Source organism: Panthera leo, chromosome A3, assembly GCF_018350215.1.
Source record: "Panthera leo isolate Ple1 chromosome A3, P.leo_Ple1_pat1.1, whole genome shotgun sequence".
NCBI classification, from domain to species: domain Eukaryota; kingdom Metazoa; phylum Chordata; class Mammalia; order Carnivora; family Felidae; genus Panthera; species Panthera leo.
In genome coordinates, this window is record NC_056681.1 from 67,542,293 (window position 1) to 67,555,380 (window position 13,088).

The 13,088-nt window shown below is 41.0% G+C and overlaps 1 protein-coding gene across 3 annotated transcripts in view; it reads left to right on the top strand.

The window, feature by feature from the left end:
- Window positions 1-2,118: 2,118 nt before the first annotated feature.
- PPP1R21 (protein phosphatase 1 regulatory subunit 21) overlaps window positions 2,119-13,088 on the top strand; it is a 63,377-nt gene continuing 52,407 nt past the window's right edge. For all 3 annotated transcript variants that reach the window (XR_006200665.1, XM_042932219.1, XM_042932220.1), the window contains exons 1-2: window positions 2,119-2,183; window positions 11,652-11,720. Coding sequence is in view for 2 of the 3 variants with exons in the window: in XM_042932219.1 (XP_042788153.1) it covers window positions 2,127-2,183; window positions 11,652-11,720 (126 nt within the window). In the remaining variant the exon portion in view is untranslated. The remainder of the gene's footprint in view (window positions 2,184-11,651; window positions 11,721-13,088) is intronic.

A 13,088-nucleotide genomic window follows, 5' to 3' on the forward strand; every position in this document is an offset into this window, starting at 1 on the left:
AAGTCTCTTGCCTGTTTTTGTTTTTGATTGCCTTTCTCTTTATTGATTTTTAAGAGTTCTTTATATATTTGAATAAGAGACCAAGAGCCCTCTGTTGGATAAATATGTTGCCAGCATCTTCTTCCACTCTGTGGCTTGCCTTTTCACTCACTTAAAGGTGTTTTTTGAAGGAGAGAATTAATTCAGACTTAGCAATTGGGATTTGAAAACACTACATCTGCATCTGACAGAATAACTACACCAAGCAGTGGAAAGTAAATTTCTCATTTCAATAAAATGAACTCACACATGCTCTCTAGACAAAGTTGCACATTCTTTCATTGGAATGTTGTTTCTGAGATGGCAGTTTATGTTTAAACGATTGAAAATTCCATTACATTACAAGCCAGAAAAATATACTTACAATATTTAATTCTGCCGCTTGGTGGTGTCATGGAAAACTAATAATAATGATTTAAAAGGATTGTTCTGAAAGTTTGGGGGACGTAGGACTTGGCTATTAGTAAATTAAAAAACAAAAACATTTTTTTTTTAAAGTTTGTAATCCTCTTATATATTGCAATGGCTAAAAAATTCATATAGGCTCAGTCTTTCACTATAAAATCCCAGGTTTACTGATAGCCAAACAAGAAACCAGGATGGCACAAATAGTTTTTTTAATCATGGAAAATTTCAAGTATCCTAAAATGCCAATATAACTAAGATCTCTGTATCTACTACATAGATAATGTTAGCATCCTGTCATATTTACTTTAAAAAAAATAAAGTTTATGCTCCTTTGTTCTCCTGTTTCATTTCCTTTTCTCTTTTTCTCACTAGAGGTGACCGACCACTATCCAGAATTTGATGTGTATCAGCCCAGTTCTTGTTTTCCTATTTTTCCTACATTTCACGTGTTCATGCATGCACAATACAAATGTTTTCTATTTTTAAACGTCTCTTTTCATGCTACAGTATAATGCAATTTGCTAACACAGTATTTAGTCATGTTGACATACAGATTTATACAGACATAAACAGATCTAGGTCATTAGTTTTAACTGCTGTGTAGTAATTCATGACACACTTATTTATTCCTCTATCAATTAACATTTTAATATTGCAATAAATGCAATGCCTAGAACAATATCGAATATACACTAGATGCTCCATTAGATCAATAGAGGCAAGCTTTTAATTAAACAAAAGCGGCAAAAAATACCTCACGCAGACTATTTTTTGCTTCAGTTCTCCAGTTATTTGTCGTTATCATCCACCCTATCTGCAGGAATGGCTGGAGTCATTCCCTAAAATTTCCTAATGCCTTTTTACCCAATTCACTGAAAAAGACTCTGATGTGGTGTGATCATGGGGACGGGGTGAGCGGATACAGTGGGTAGAGAGTGTTCACAAAGAAAACTTCAATGTCAAAATATAAGCCAATGGTTTGTCTGGGCTGGAACAGGAGAGGGTGGCCGCAGCAAGCGTTATAAGTCTGGGGGAGGTCTGACAGTTTACAACGCAAAGCATGTCTGGTGCTACCATGTCCGGATAAGGAGATAAAGGAACATAAAGGTCTTTCTCTCCAAGTACGTTCTGAAAGCTATAACCATCAAACGCCACACGGTTGCCATGAGAACCAGCAGGGGTGGGGGGGGGGGAGAGAAGATCCGCCAGAATTCTTGATGCACTTAGAATGTTTCTTCTTCCGGTCCTTTGCTCTTGGCAACCACCGCCTCTCTCCTCAGTCCCCCGCCCATTCTGTGGGCTCCCGTCATTCTCTTCCTTTTTTGATTCTTTCCTTCTCCATTCTAGGCCGCCATCTTGGGCCATGCGACAAGATGGCGCCCCCTGGTCCTAGAGGCAGAGCCCTGGCGCGCCAGCGAGCCTGCGCACGCACGTGCTCAGGCGCTGGAGGGTGGGGCGGGGACGCCCAGACGCTGCCCCGCCCCCAGTAGTCGCCCCGCCCCTGGTCCCCATCCGCCTTCCTCCCACCCGGCGAACCCGGAAGTGGAGGAGGAGGCGCGGCGGCGGTGGCCGAACGGGCAGGCGCTGGCGGAGCCCAACTGGGGAGCGTGTCTGGGTTGGGGGCGGGGGGCGGGGCTGAGCGGCCTGGGCAGCCAGGCCCGGACGGGGCGGGGGAGGCCATGGCCTCCGCAGAGTTGCAGGGGAAGTACCAGAAGCTGGCTCAGGAGTACTCGAAGGTATCCATCGTGGGCGGGGAGTAGGGGGTCCCCGGCCCTGCGGCCTCGGGTTGCCTTGGCAGCTACTCGTCGGGACGGAGGGGAACGGCGAAGGGGACACGCTCGCTTGCCCCTCCTCTCCTCTGGCTTCTCTGTCCACCATTACCATGCCTCCACCTGCAGCTCCCAGGAGATGGGGCCGGGCCGCGTCTCGGTCCGTGTGCGTTTCTGCGGGAAGGAGCAGGAGTTTGATTCTTGCTTCTCACCAAACTAGCGGGCTTGGGACTGGGGTGTCAGCTTCCTGGCTTCTGCCTTTGGTGCTAGTCGGGAGGGGAAGGGAAGGGTAAGGACCAACCCCTCCACTGCTGCTTCCTCAATCTTCCCAGCCCAGTGATGGGAAAGATCAAGCTTTCTTCCTTCTCACAGAGATGAGAATGAAGATAAAAGAGATTTATGTGTCCCCACTCAATTCGGGAGGGTGAAAAGAGCCATTCGTGTAAACTGTCTCACTGGGGATGGGTGGTTACGAATGTATTCAGTGCATTGGCAAGATGTTGTCTGGAGATGATTTTGAAAGCTTGAGTGCTAGGGCTGTGTCCTTTTTTCTTTCTTTTCCCTCGGTCACCTGGAGTGGGGCAGAGCACCCGGGTGCTCAATACATGCTGAATTAAGCAAACTAGGGACCTGCCCCTTTGTCGTATTTATGGCACCCGTCTTTAAATGATGGAACCCTTTCCTTGGAAAAGGGTGGTGCTGCTTCTAAGGTGTTGCTGCCCTAAGAATATTCTAATGAAGTTATAAAAGAATCTCACATCTTCAGAAATTGATTTAGCATTCATTAAGCTTAGTTTTCTGTGACCTTTTATCATGGGGGCAATGGGAAGACTTAGCCCCCTGTTTACAATTTGGAGAAACGGATGCATTATTTCCTTAGGATTTCATTTAACAAATCCTCAGCAAGGTGAAAGGAAATATTGTTTGAAAAATAAAAGCTGTGCCTAAACATACACACTTACCTCTTTTCACCATCAAATGGGAGTCTTTTGAGATAAGATACTTATTCATTGATGCTACCTCGGGCAAAACTTGTTGCATTTCCATTTGAACTGGTCTTAAGAGCCTGTAGCACAATGTCAGTGATGGCAAGTTTTCAACCTTTGAGGGAATATTTTCTTGTTTGAAAGGGTCAGAAGTTGTTTGAAACATCCATATGATGAAGAAGGTCGGTGAAGAAGGGTACTCAAACTTGGCTCTACTATTTGTGGGTGAAAATGTTTTATGAATATAAAGTAAAGGGACTGATTTTCTTCTCCAGGGAGTAAACAATCTCAGAAGACAATTCCAGATGGCCAAAGAGAGTTCTAAAAATGTCTTAAGCAGTGACTGCATTGCCGAAATAATTACATAGCCTCCCCAAAGTATTACGAACTTGGAAGATTTTATTTGTTTGGATATAGATGCTCTTTCATTTAACAGACATTTATTATGTGCTTTCTGTGAACGGCCCGCCATGGTCTGTTGAGTGAGGCAGAGTTCCAGTTTAAGGAGCACCCTTTAATAGGATGTTCAAACATTGTACATCCTTATGATACAGTATGACAAGTGTTGGTTCAGTGGGAGCACAGAAGAGATGGAGAGTAAGGGTTGAAGAAGTTAACTGGGAAGTAGGGAAGAGGGAGGGTTGGTAGCATCCCAGGCAAAGGGAAAGGGCTATGTTTGCAGACACGAAAGCACATTAAGATACATGGCAAGATTGGTGAAATATAGTTGGAGAGTTAATTTGGACCTGATCATAAAGGGTTGTGGATGTTAAATATGTTTGAACTTTATCTTTTGAGTAATGTCAAAGGTTTTTAATCAGGGTAATGGTGTTACTTTTAGGAGGGGAACTGGTAACTATGTGGAGGATGAATTGAAAGGGAAAGATTGGTGAAAAGAAGACCAGACTGTAGGCTGTTGGAATAGTTTTGAGGAGTGTAATACAGGCTTGAATCAAATTAGTGACTGTTGAGGTGGAGAGGAGGACCTAGATTTAGGAATTATGATTAAAGTACCTTTTCACTTAGCTTTTTTTTAGTGCTTTGTTGGTACATAGCACAAAATTTATGAAGAATGTAGAGTGTAGGAGGCACTCATCGTGGTGTCTCATTGATTCTGTGGGATGTGGTGAGTGAGGGGAGACTGAGAGTTGACCCTGCTGGTCTGAGGTGAGGGGATATGACTGCTACTGACAGATGCCACTGGCAGGAAGTTGAGGCAGTTTGGAGTAAAGGGGTGTATTAAAGGTTAGATGCAATTATAGAATTTTAAGGTCGGCAGGCACATTAAAGTTCTCTTGTTCACATAGGAGCTTGAGGTGTTGTTGGAGTAACTGCTGAAAATTTCTAGTGGAGATGGACTGGTTAAAAGTCAGGACAATGGCCAGAGCTTCTGGAATAGTTCCTATGAAGACAGTAGTTGAACTGCAAGAGTTAATCAGGGTGGAACACTTTAGGTAGACTCTTTGGGGAACATGGGTGGGAAGCATGTGAAAGAAGGAGGGGATGCTAAGGAGACTCTAAGGAGGTCTGCCAGACTTGAGGTTATTTATCTCCCCAACTAGGCTAGACCATTTTTCATCTTTTTAATTGCAATGTGATGGAAATTTCAGAACGTAAGAGAACAGAGGTTGGTCAAAAGATTGCATGTGTTTTTATTCTCTGTCAATTCTAGTGCCAAGCAATTCCTAGGTAAAATCTATGCCACCTTCAGCTCTGAGCCTGTGGAAGGGGCTTTCTGCCTTTTATTACCTTCTCTGGTGCAGACATTGTGGGCTAATGTTGAAATCCAGTTATGTCTTTTTCCTTATTTAGGATACGAAGACAAAACATTTCCTCATAAACAGTAGAAGGAGGCTACAAAGCAAGAGAGCAACAAGCATGATCCCTAAACCAAGGACATTAGCAGAATCTCTTTGTTTTGATTTAATGCAGATCTCAGCCTGTTTTCCAGGAAGGGGCCCATTTCTTTCTGGGAACTGTGGTCATATATTTTTCCCTCCCAAGAAGGAAAAAAATGGTCTGAGGAGCTCCCATTAAGGAAACTGAAAGTTTAGTTAGATAAAAGATGGACCATGGGAGGCCAAAGCAGATGAGAATTTCTGAGGCTGATTGCTAAAATATTGAGTGTTAATGGAAAGGGCAGTGAATGTAGAGATTAAGACCCTAGTAGTTTGGGCAATTAGGAGGTCATTGGAGGCTTTTGAAATTTCAGGTTTAATAAAGTTCAGGGGAGGGAAAAGGTGTAGGTAACTGAATTTTAGAGGTTTATGGAGTTAATTGGTAAGAGATACAAGCTACTTCTTTAAGATGTGAGGGAAAGCTAATCAAGGCCTCAGTTACTACATTGTAGATTAAGAATCAAAGATCATTTCTTACATGGTGTCTCTTCCACAGCTTGGTCTGCTGCTGCTTTTTTTTTTTTTTTTTAATGTTTTATTATTTATTTTTGAGAGAGAGACAGAGTGCTAGCAGGGGAGGGGCAGAGAGACAGGGAGACACAGAATCTGAAGCAGGCTCCAGGCTCCGAACCGTCAACACAGAGCCCTATGTGGGGCTCAAACTCACGAATCATGAGATCATGACCTGAGCTGAAGTCGGATGCTTAACTGACTGAGTCACCCAGGTTCCCCATTCTTCTTCTTTTTTTTTTAATGTTTGTTTATTTATTTTGAGAGAGAGATTTAGAGTGTAAGCAGGGGATGGGCAGAGAGAGAGCATGGGAGAGAGAGAATCCCAAGCAGGCTCTACACTGTCAGTGCAGAGCCCAACTCGAGACTTGAACTCATGAGCTGTGAGATCATGACCTGAGCTAAAATCAGGAGTTGGACAATTAACTGAGTGAGCCACCCAGGTGCCCTGGCCTGGTCTGCTTCTGATGCTCAGGTATACCTCATAGAGAAGAGAGGCTTAGAGCACTGAGTCCTGGCTCTGTTGGTTTCAGCCTGCTTTCTTTGTAGGAGCTCCTGTATCCCTGCCTGGCATCATGTTATGTGTATAAGCATGTTTCAAGTTCTGTTTTCTCAATGTATGTTTCACTCTGGGTCAGTGTCTTTCAAAGTGTGGCCTCAGCATCATCAGTGTCTGGGAATGAGTCAGAATTATAAATTCTCAGGTCCACCTGGGACTTACTGAATCTAAAACTGGTGGTTAAACCCAGCAATCTGTGTGTAAAAACCTGTGCAATGATGTTGATGCACACCAAAGTTTGAGAACCATTGCTCAAGGAATGGTATCAGTATTATTAGCTCTTCCTCAGTTAATCTTTTTGAAGCTCTTTTTGAGGCAGTAAAAACCATTGGGAAAGTCAGACATCCATGATTTCTCTTAACAGTTTACTTTGCAGTTGGTGCTACTTTTAGTTATGAAAGAGATTGCCTTTGGGAGCTTTTTAGATTTACACTCTTAGGAAAGAGCTATTCATATTGGTGAAGGGTCAGTTTTGATTTGGCATGTTTGGTTGGAGCTTGGTGGAACCTGATTAATTGCCCCTTGCTGTAAGGGAAATCAACTCAGGAGCTGGATTAAAATCTAGTATCTTGGATTAAAATCTAGTATCAGTTTTATTTTTTTGTTTTTGTTTTTTGCCCTCATGTGTAGGGTTCACTAGTGAAGTTTGACTGGAAAATAGCATTGTTCAGTGCTATCTAATGGAACTTTCTATAAGAATGAAATGTTCTGTATTTATGCTGTCCAGTAGGGTAACTGCTAGCCATATGGGGCTATTAAGTATTTTCAATGTGGCTAGTACAACTAAGGAACAGAATGTTAGGTTTTATTTATTTATTATTACTTTTTTAAATATTTATTTTGAAGGAGAGAGGTAGAATCCCAAGCAGGCTCTGTGCTGTCAGCTCAGAGCCTGACGTGGAGCTTGATCTCACAAACCATCGTGAGACCTGAGCTAATATTAAGAGTTGGATACCTGAGCCACCCAGGTGCCCTGAAAGAGAGAATCATAAGCAGACTCCACACTCAGTGCAGAGCCCAACGTGATACTCAATCCTGAGACCCTGGGATCATGACCTAAGCTGAATTCAAGAGTTGGATGCTTAACCAGCTAAGCCACTGAGGTGCCCCTGTTAGATTTTATTTAAATTCAATTAGGCACATGTGGCTCTTGGCCACCCTGTGAGAAAGTGCTAGTTTAACCCCTAGATGAGTACATCACAAACACAGAATGTCTCTGACTCACCTGAAGACCTTGTTGAACTTCAGATTCTGGTTCAGTAGGTCTGGGGCGGGGCCTAAGAATCTGCTCCCAAGTGATGCTATTGTAACTGTCTGCAGACCACATTTTGAATAGTAAGGCCTTAGAAAAGCCAGGGGTGTCTTACTCTTCCTCTTTAGTCCAACTGATTTACTTTTCTCGTCACTGGTGAGTCAGCTAGATCGCAGGATTTAGGGGTGGGATTTGTTCTAATGAGTTTCCTTGCATAGGAGCAGGAGCAGAAGGGTTCCATTTGAGGGCAAGTCTGAGAGAAGAAGGTTTCTTTCCTGCCTCAGTGACAATAACTCCAGCCACCACTACCTGGTATTGTATAGCCTACAGGTATTTTATCCCCTTCCAAGGGGGAAGAACAAGTAAGTAGGTAGACCAAGTGAGATTGCCAGCACTTTGGAATACTTAAAATGTTGGGACTGGAAGGAATTTTAGGGATCATCCAGACCAAAGATTCTGAAGCTGGGGTCTGCAGGTGACTTCAGTGTTTTGAAGTTTTGAATCCAGGTTTTGGTGAGGCGTAGGGATGGGCTTAGGGTTGTATGTTGCAACATTACTTTGTAATGAAGGAAAGCTATATGTTTATTAGTTTGTTTTATAGGGTTGTAAAACATGTAAAATGTCAAAATGTTCCTGGTATGAAATAATTAAGTGATTCTAACACAGGAGATTGTTGAGGATTAGATGAGAAAATGTGTATGTGTGATTCATGTCTCTTTCCCCACAAACTCTTGCAACAGTTTGTTCTTGGACATAGTAAACCCCTAACCTTGGGCCAGGTATCCTATCCCAGATTGTCAAAGTGGCAGGAGAGAGATCATAGTTGACTTAACTACCACTTTCTCTCTCTCTCTCTCTCTCTCTCTCTCTCTCTCTCTCTCTCTCTCTGTCTCTCTCTCTCTCGAAATAGCTTTGTGATAAGCCTGACTGAAGCTGGGCTGTTCCAGAACCAGAGTTACATAGAGTAGTCTGTGTAGTGGTGTTTAGGGAGTTAGGCTCAGGGCTTTTGAGGGTTCAAGTCATTTGGAGAATTGTCAGAGAGGTACTGTTAAAATAATGACAGCTTTATAGATGTATAATGTATTACATTCAAACACCTTTTGTATACAGTATTTAATTTGATTAATTAACTAAAAATTGATGGATTGCCTCCTCTATCCATGGTATTGATCTTTCATTGTAGGCAGGAAATACAGGGAAGTATGCTGTAGTCTACCATGAATGATAGTTTGGTGACAATTGGGAGATGAGTACAGAAGTTAAACATAAATTAGTAAATGTAAAATTTACTACTTTAAAAAGTAAAATTAAAACTGAGCAGTTTAATAAGAGATGTCATTGCCATCTTTTGGCTGTGTGGGTTTGAGAGTATTTATTGAATTCTGTTACCTAGCACATATTCAAGAGTGTGTTGATACTGTTGCACAAGGAAAATACTACATGATGGAAGTCAATATTAAAGTCATACCTCTTTTTTCTGAACTTCTAGAGCAGGGATGCCCCAACTTTTTCTGTACAGAGACTAATGGTAACTATATAAGGCTTAGGGCCATACATTTTCTGTTGCAACTACTCGTCCCTGTCATTGTAGCTCAAAAGTAACCCATAGACAATACACAAATGATTGTGTTTCTGTTCCAGTAAAACTTTAAATTAGGTAGCAGGCCAGTATGGCCCACAGGCCTTAGTTTGCCAATCCTTCTTGTAGGGAAGTGAAGTTCTAGTAAGTCCTGCTAGTTATCTTTCATTGTGCCTTTTAAGTTGTAAGCTCTTTGCAGACCACTTCTTTCCACCATATCATTTAGCACAATGCCTTATACCAGGCAAGCTTTCATAAATGTCATCTGTTATCCTTCTGATTCATTCTAGTAATAAGAGTTCTGTTTTGGGTCTCTTGGGTGGCTCTGTCAGTTAAATATCTGACTTTGGCTCAGGTTGTGATCTCATGGTTCGTGGGTTCGAGCCCCATGTCGGGCTCTGTGTTGACAACTCAGAGCCTGGAGCCTGCTTCAGATTCTGCATCTCCCTCTCTCTCTGCTCCTGCCCTGCTTGCACTCTGTCTCTCAAAAATAAGTAAACATTAAAAAAAAAAAAGTTCTGTTTCCATTCGTGGGGACTTTTAAGATTTAGAAAGTGTTTTCATGTAAGTTTCTTTTTCTGGTTCTCACAACAACGTCAGAAGAAAGAAGATAGGGTAGCTGTATTCACCCATGTTATAGACCATTTAACTGAGATTCAGAACGGTTAAGTGAATTTTTCAAGTTTGTATTGTCTACTGATTGGCAGAGCAAGATTTGGGTCTTCTTTCTGTTGTGGTAGTGAACTGTATCTTTAACTTTCTAAAAATAGAAAAGCTTATTTTTTTAAATCTGCATTTTGCTCAAGCTGTTGAATATCCTGTAGTATTCCTGCTTTTCTTCTTGAATTCTTAGCTAAATTTTCTAATGAGTTTCACATACTCAGCTTAAGATTTAGTATTCAGATATTCCTATTTTTCTTTGTTTGTTTGTTTTTTGGCACAGAGGAGGGTCATTTCTGTTCTCAGGAGACAGATCTGAGTTATGTAGAAGTAGTAGATTTTTTTTAAGCGCACAGATAAAATCATCCCATGCGTTCTTTTTCTCAGAGAAAGTCTTCCATTGTCTCCCTACTGCACAGTTAGATTATTAGTCTGTAAACCTTTTGCTTTGGCTACATTGGACTTGTGTATATACCTACATGCTCAGCATTATCCTTGCTGAGAACTTTCTGTTTACTATAGAAGGAGATTTAGTCTTTTAAAACCCTGTAAGTGGTGGTTATATAGAGGTATACATAAGGAAAATTCATTTAGCTGCATAATTCTTGATTGGTTTGCTTTATTTAAAATACAGTTGGGGGCACCCAGGTGGCTTAGTCGGTTAAGTGCCTGACTTCAGCTCAGGTTATGATCTCATGATCTGTGCGTTCAAGCTCCACATTGAGTTGTGCTTACAGCTCAGAGCCTGGAGCCTGCCTCAGATTCTGTGTCACCCTCTCTGTCTGCCCCTCCCCTGCTTGCACTCTGTCTCTCTCTCTCTCAAAAATAAACAAACATTAAAAAAATTTTAAAAAAATAAAACAGTTATACTTCAATTAAAAAAATAAAGCCCAAGTCCTACCTCTTCAGAGACTCCCCCAACTTCTCCTGCCTACTTCTTTTCTCATTTATATGTAGCTTTAGAAAATGGTAACCAATATTGTCTAATGGCATTATGATTCTGGAGTAAAAACTGCTGGGGTCTGAATCTCAGCATTGCTACTTAACTTCTCTGTACTTCAGTTTGCTCATCTGTAAAATGGGCATAATTATAGTACCTACTTCATAGGGTTGTAAGGATTAATGAAGTGATACATGTAAAGCATTTAGGACAGCGCCTGGTATATAATGAGCTTTCAGCATTGCTACTTAACTTCTCTGTACTTCAGTTTGCTCATCTGTAAAATGGGCATAATTATAGTACCTACTTCATAGGGTTGTAAGGATTAATGAAGTGATACATGTAAAGCATTTAGGACAGCGCCTGGTATATAATGAGCTTTCAGATGTTAGCTGCTATTACTGACTTCTGGATTGAGTCTGCTTCTTAGTTGCTTTCATATACTACCTTAGCTGATGCCTTATTGCAAGTGTACCATTCCCGAGGCTATTGTGGGTGATGATATTTGCATGACTAATATCAGGCACAGTATCCTGCTGGGCATGTTTAATGCCCTACACTTTGATTTTCTGTAGGGTTTTATAAGTAGTCAGAATGTATGTATTTTACAAATGAATGTGTGCCAGAGGTTCAAGGAAAATGGCATACACAGTACCTTGTTATTTATTGTATTACTTTCTATTAGTTTTAATATTAGTTTATTGTATTAGTACTTAGTTTATTGTGTTTGGTTTTTGTTTTTTTTTTTTTTAAAGAAGTGACTTGGTTTTATAGAAAGAACCATGTACTGGGTGGAAGTCAAGAGAACTAGATTTTAGTCTCGATTTTGCCACTGATTAGTATTACATCATTGGGCAGCTCAGCCTCTGTGCCTTATCTGAGGAAATGACAGAATGATGATATCTACTATCCTCTTCCGGGCAAATATTTCTATTTTCATATATATGTGGGAAGATAGTTACTCAGTGTAATGATCCTGTGAAGTAAGGGTAAATGATTTCCTTGCTATTGCTTTATATTAAAAATTAATTATTGCTTCCTCTGTTTTCAGCTTCGGGCTCAGAATCAGGTCCTGAAAAAAGGTGTTGTGGATGAACAAGCGAATTCTGCTGCTTTAAAGGTAAGAAACCTGTTTCATATTTGTACTGTGAGGGTAAGTCATTGTTGGGCGATACTCAATGCAAGGAATTCAGCTGGTTTTCTGGTAAGGTCTCAACAATGACACTGATTCACTAGGGATAGGAGAAGGTAATATAGTTTTTTGTATTTAACTTTCCTACTTGCTTAGGTAATGAACATGATACACTTTGATTTCCTTGCTAAAAAGTATAAAAAAGTATCATTTGACTTTGTCTCGTGCTTTCCCTTATACCTCATGGCCTCTCTTTAGCTAAATTTATCTGAATTAATGGGCCTTCTTATATGTCTTCATCACTAGATAGCACTCTGAGGGGGTCTGTGTCCTATTCACATTTATATGCCCAGCATTCAGCAGATGGTTGTCCCCTAATAAATGGATTTGAAAGTGTGAACCATTTAGTCCATTGATCTTGCTTTTGGGTTGAGGTATTTCATAGTAATAACCTCTGTAAATCAGGTTACTCTGAGTGATACATTTTATCATCAGCATCTTTGTTCACTGAGGGGAGAAATATAATAGGAGATGAAGGAATTTGTTTCTGCCTCATTCTAGTAGGCATGTCATAAATATTGCTTAGTGATATATATTTTTTAATTTTTTAATGTTTATTTATTTTTGAGAGAGATAGGGAGACAGAGTGCGAGCAGGGGAGGGGCAGAGAGAGAGGGAGACACAGAATCTGAAGCAGGCTCCAGGCTCTGAGCTGTCATCACAGAGCCCGATATGGGCTTGAACTGCAGGATCATGACCTGAGCCAAAGTTGGATGCTCAACCAATTGAGCCACCCCGGGGCCCCTGATTAGTGATATTTTTAATTGAATAAATTAATTCTAGAATATAGATTTCTTCATGGCCTGTTTCAGTTAAATATACTGTCTATGTTATTCTTCACTCTTTCCCTTGCCTGATTTTTAGACAAAAGGGATTAGGATTCCCTTTACTCTTATTTCCTCCTGGAGTAGCCTCCAACCAGTGACCTATCCTGGGTGGTTCCACGTGGGTAACCCAGAAATATGTACTTTTACTTATAGTGTTGGACCCTACCCTAGAGAATTCTGCCTTGAGAGTGCCCCGTCCTCAGGTGCTGTTGCACAGACTTGGCGCTGAGGCAGCTCAGAACACCGTACCCATACTTCCGAAGCTGTCTGCGCCCAAGCCAAGATTAGTAAGCATGAGCTTTATAGTTAGGATTTGTTAGTCAAGTTATTATTTTGCCTAAATCATTGAAGAAGTGATCATTACCTCTCTTAAAGGTATTTATTTATTTATTTATTTATTTATTTATTTATTTATTTATTTTAGGTTTTTAAATTTATTTTGATCGAGAGAGGGAGAAGGAGAGAGAAT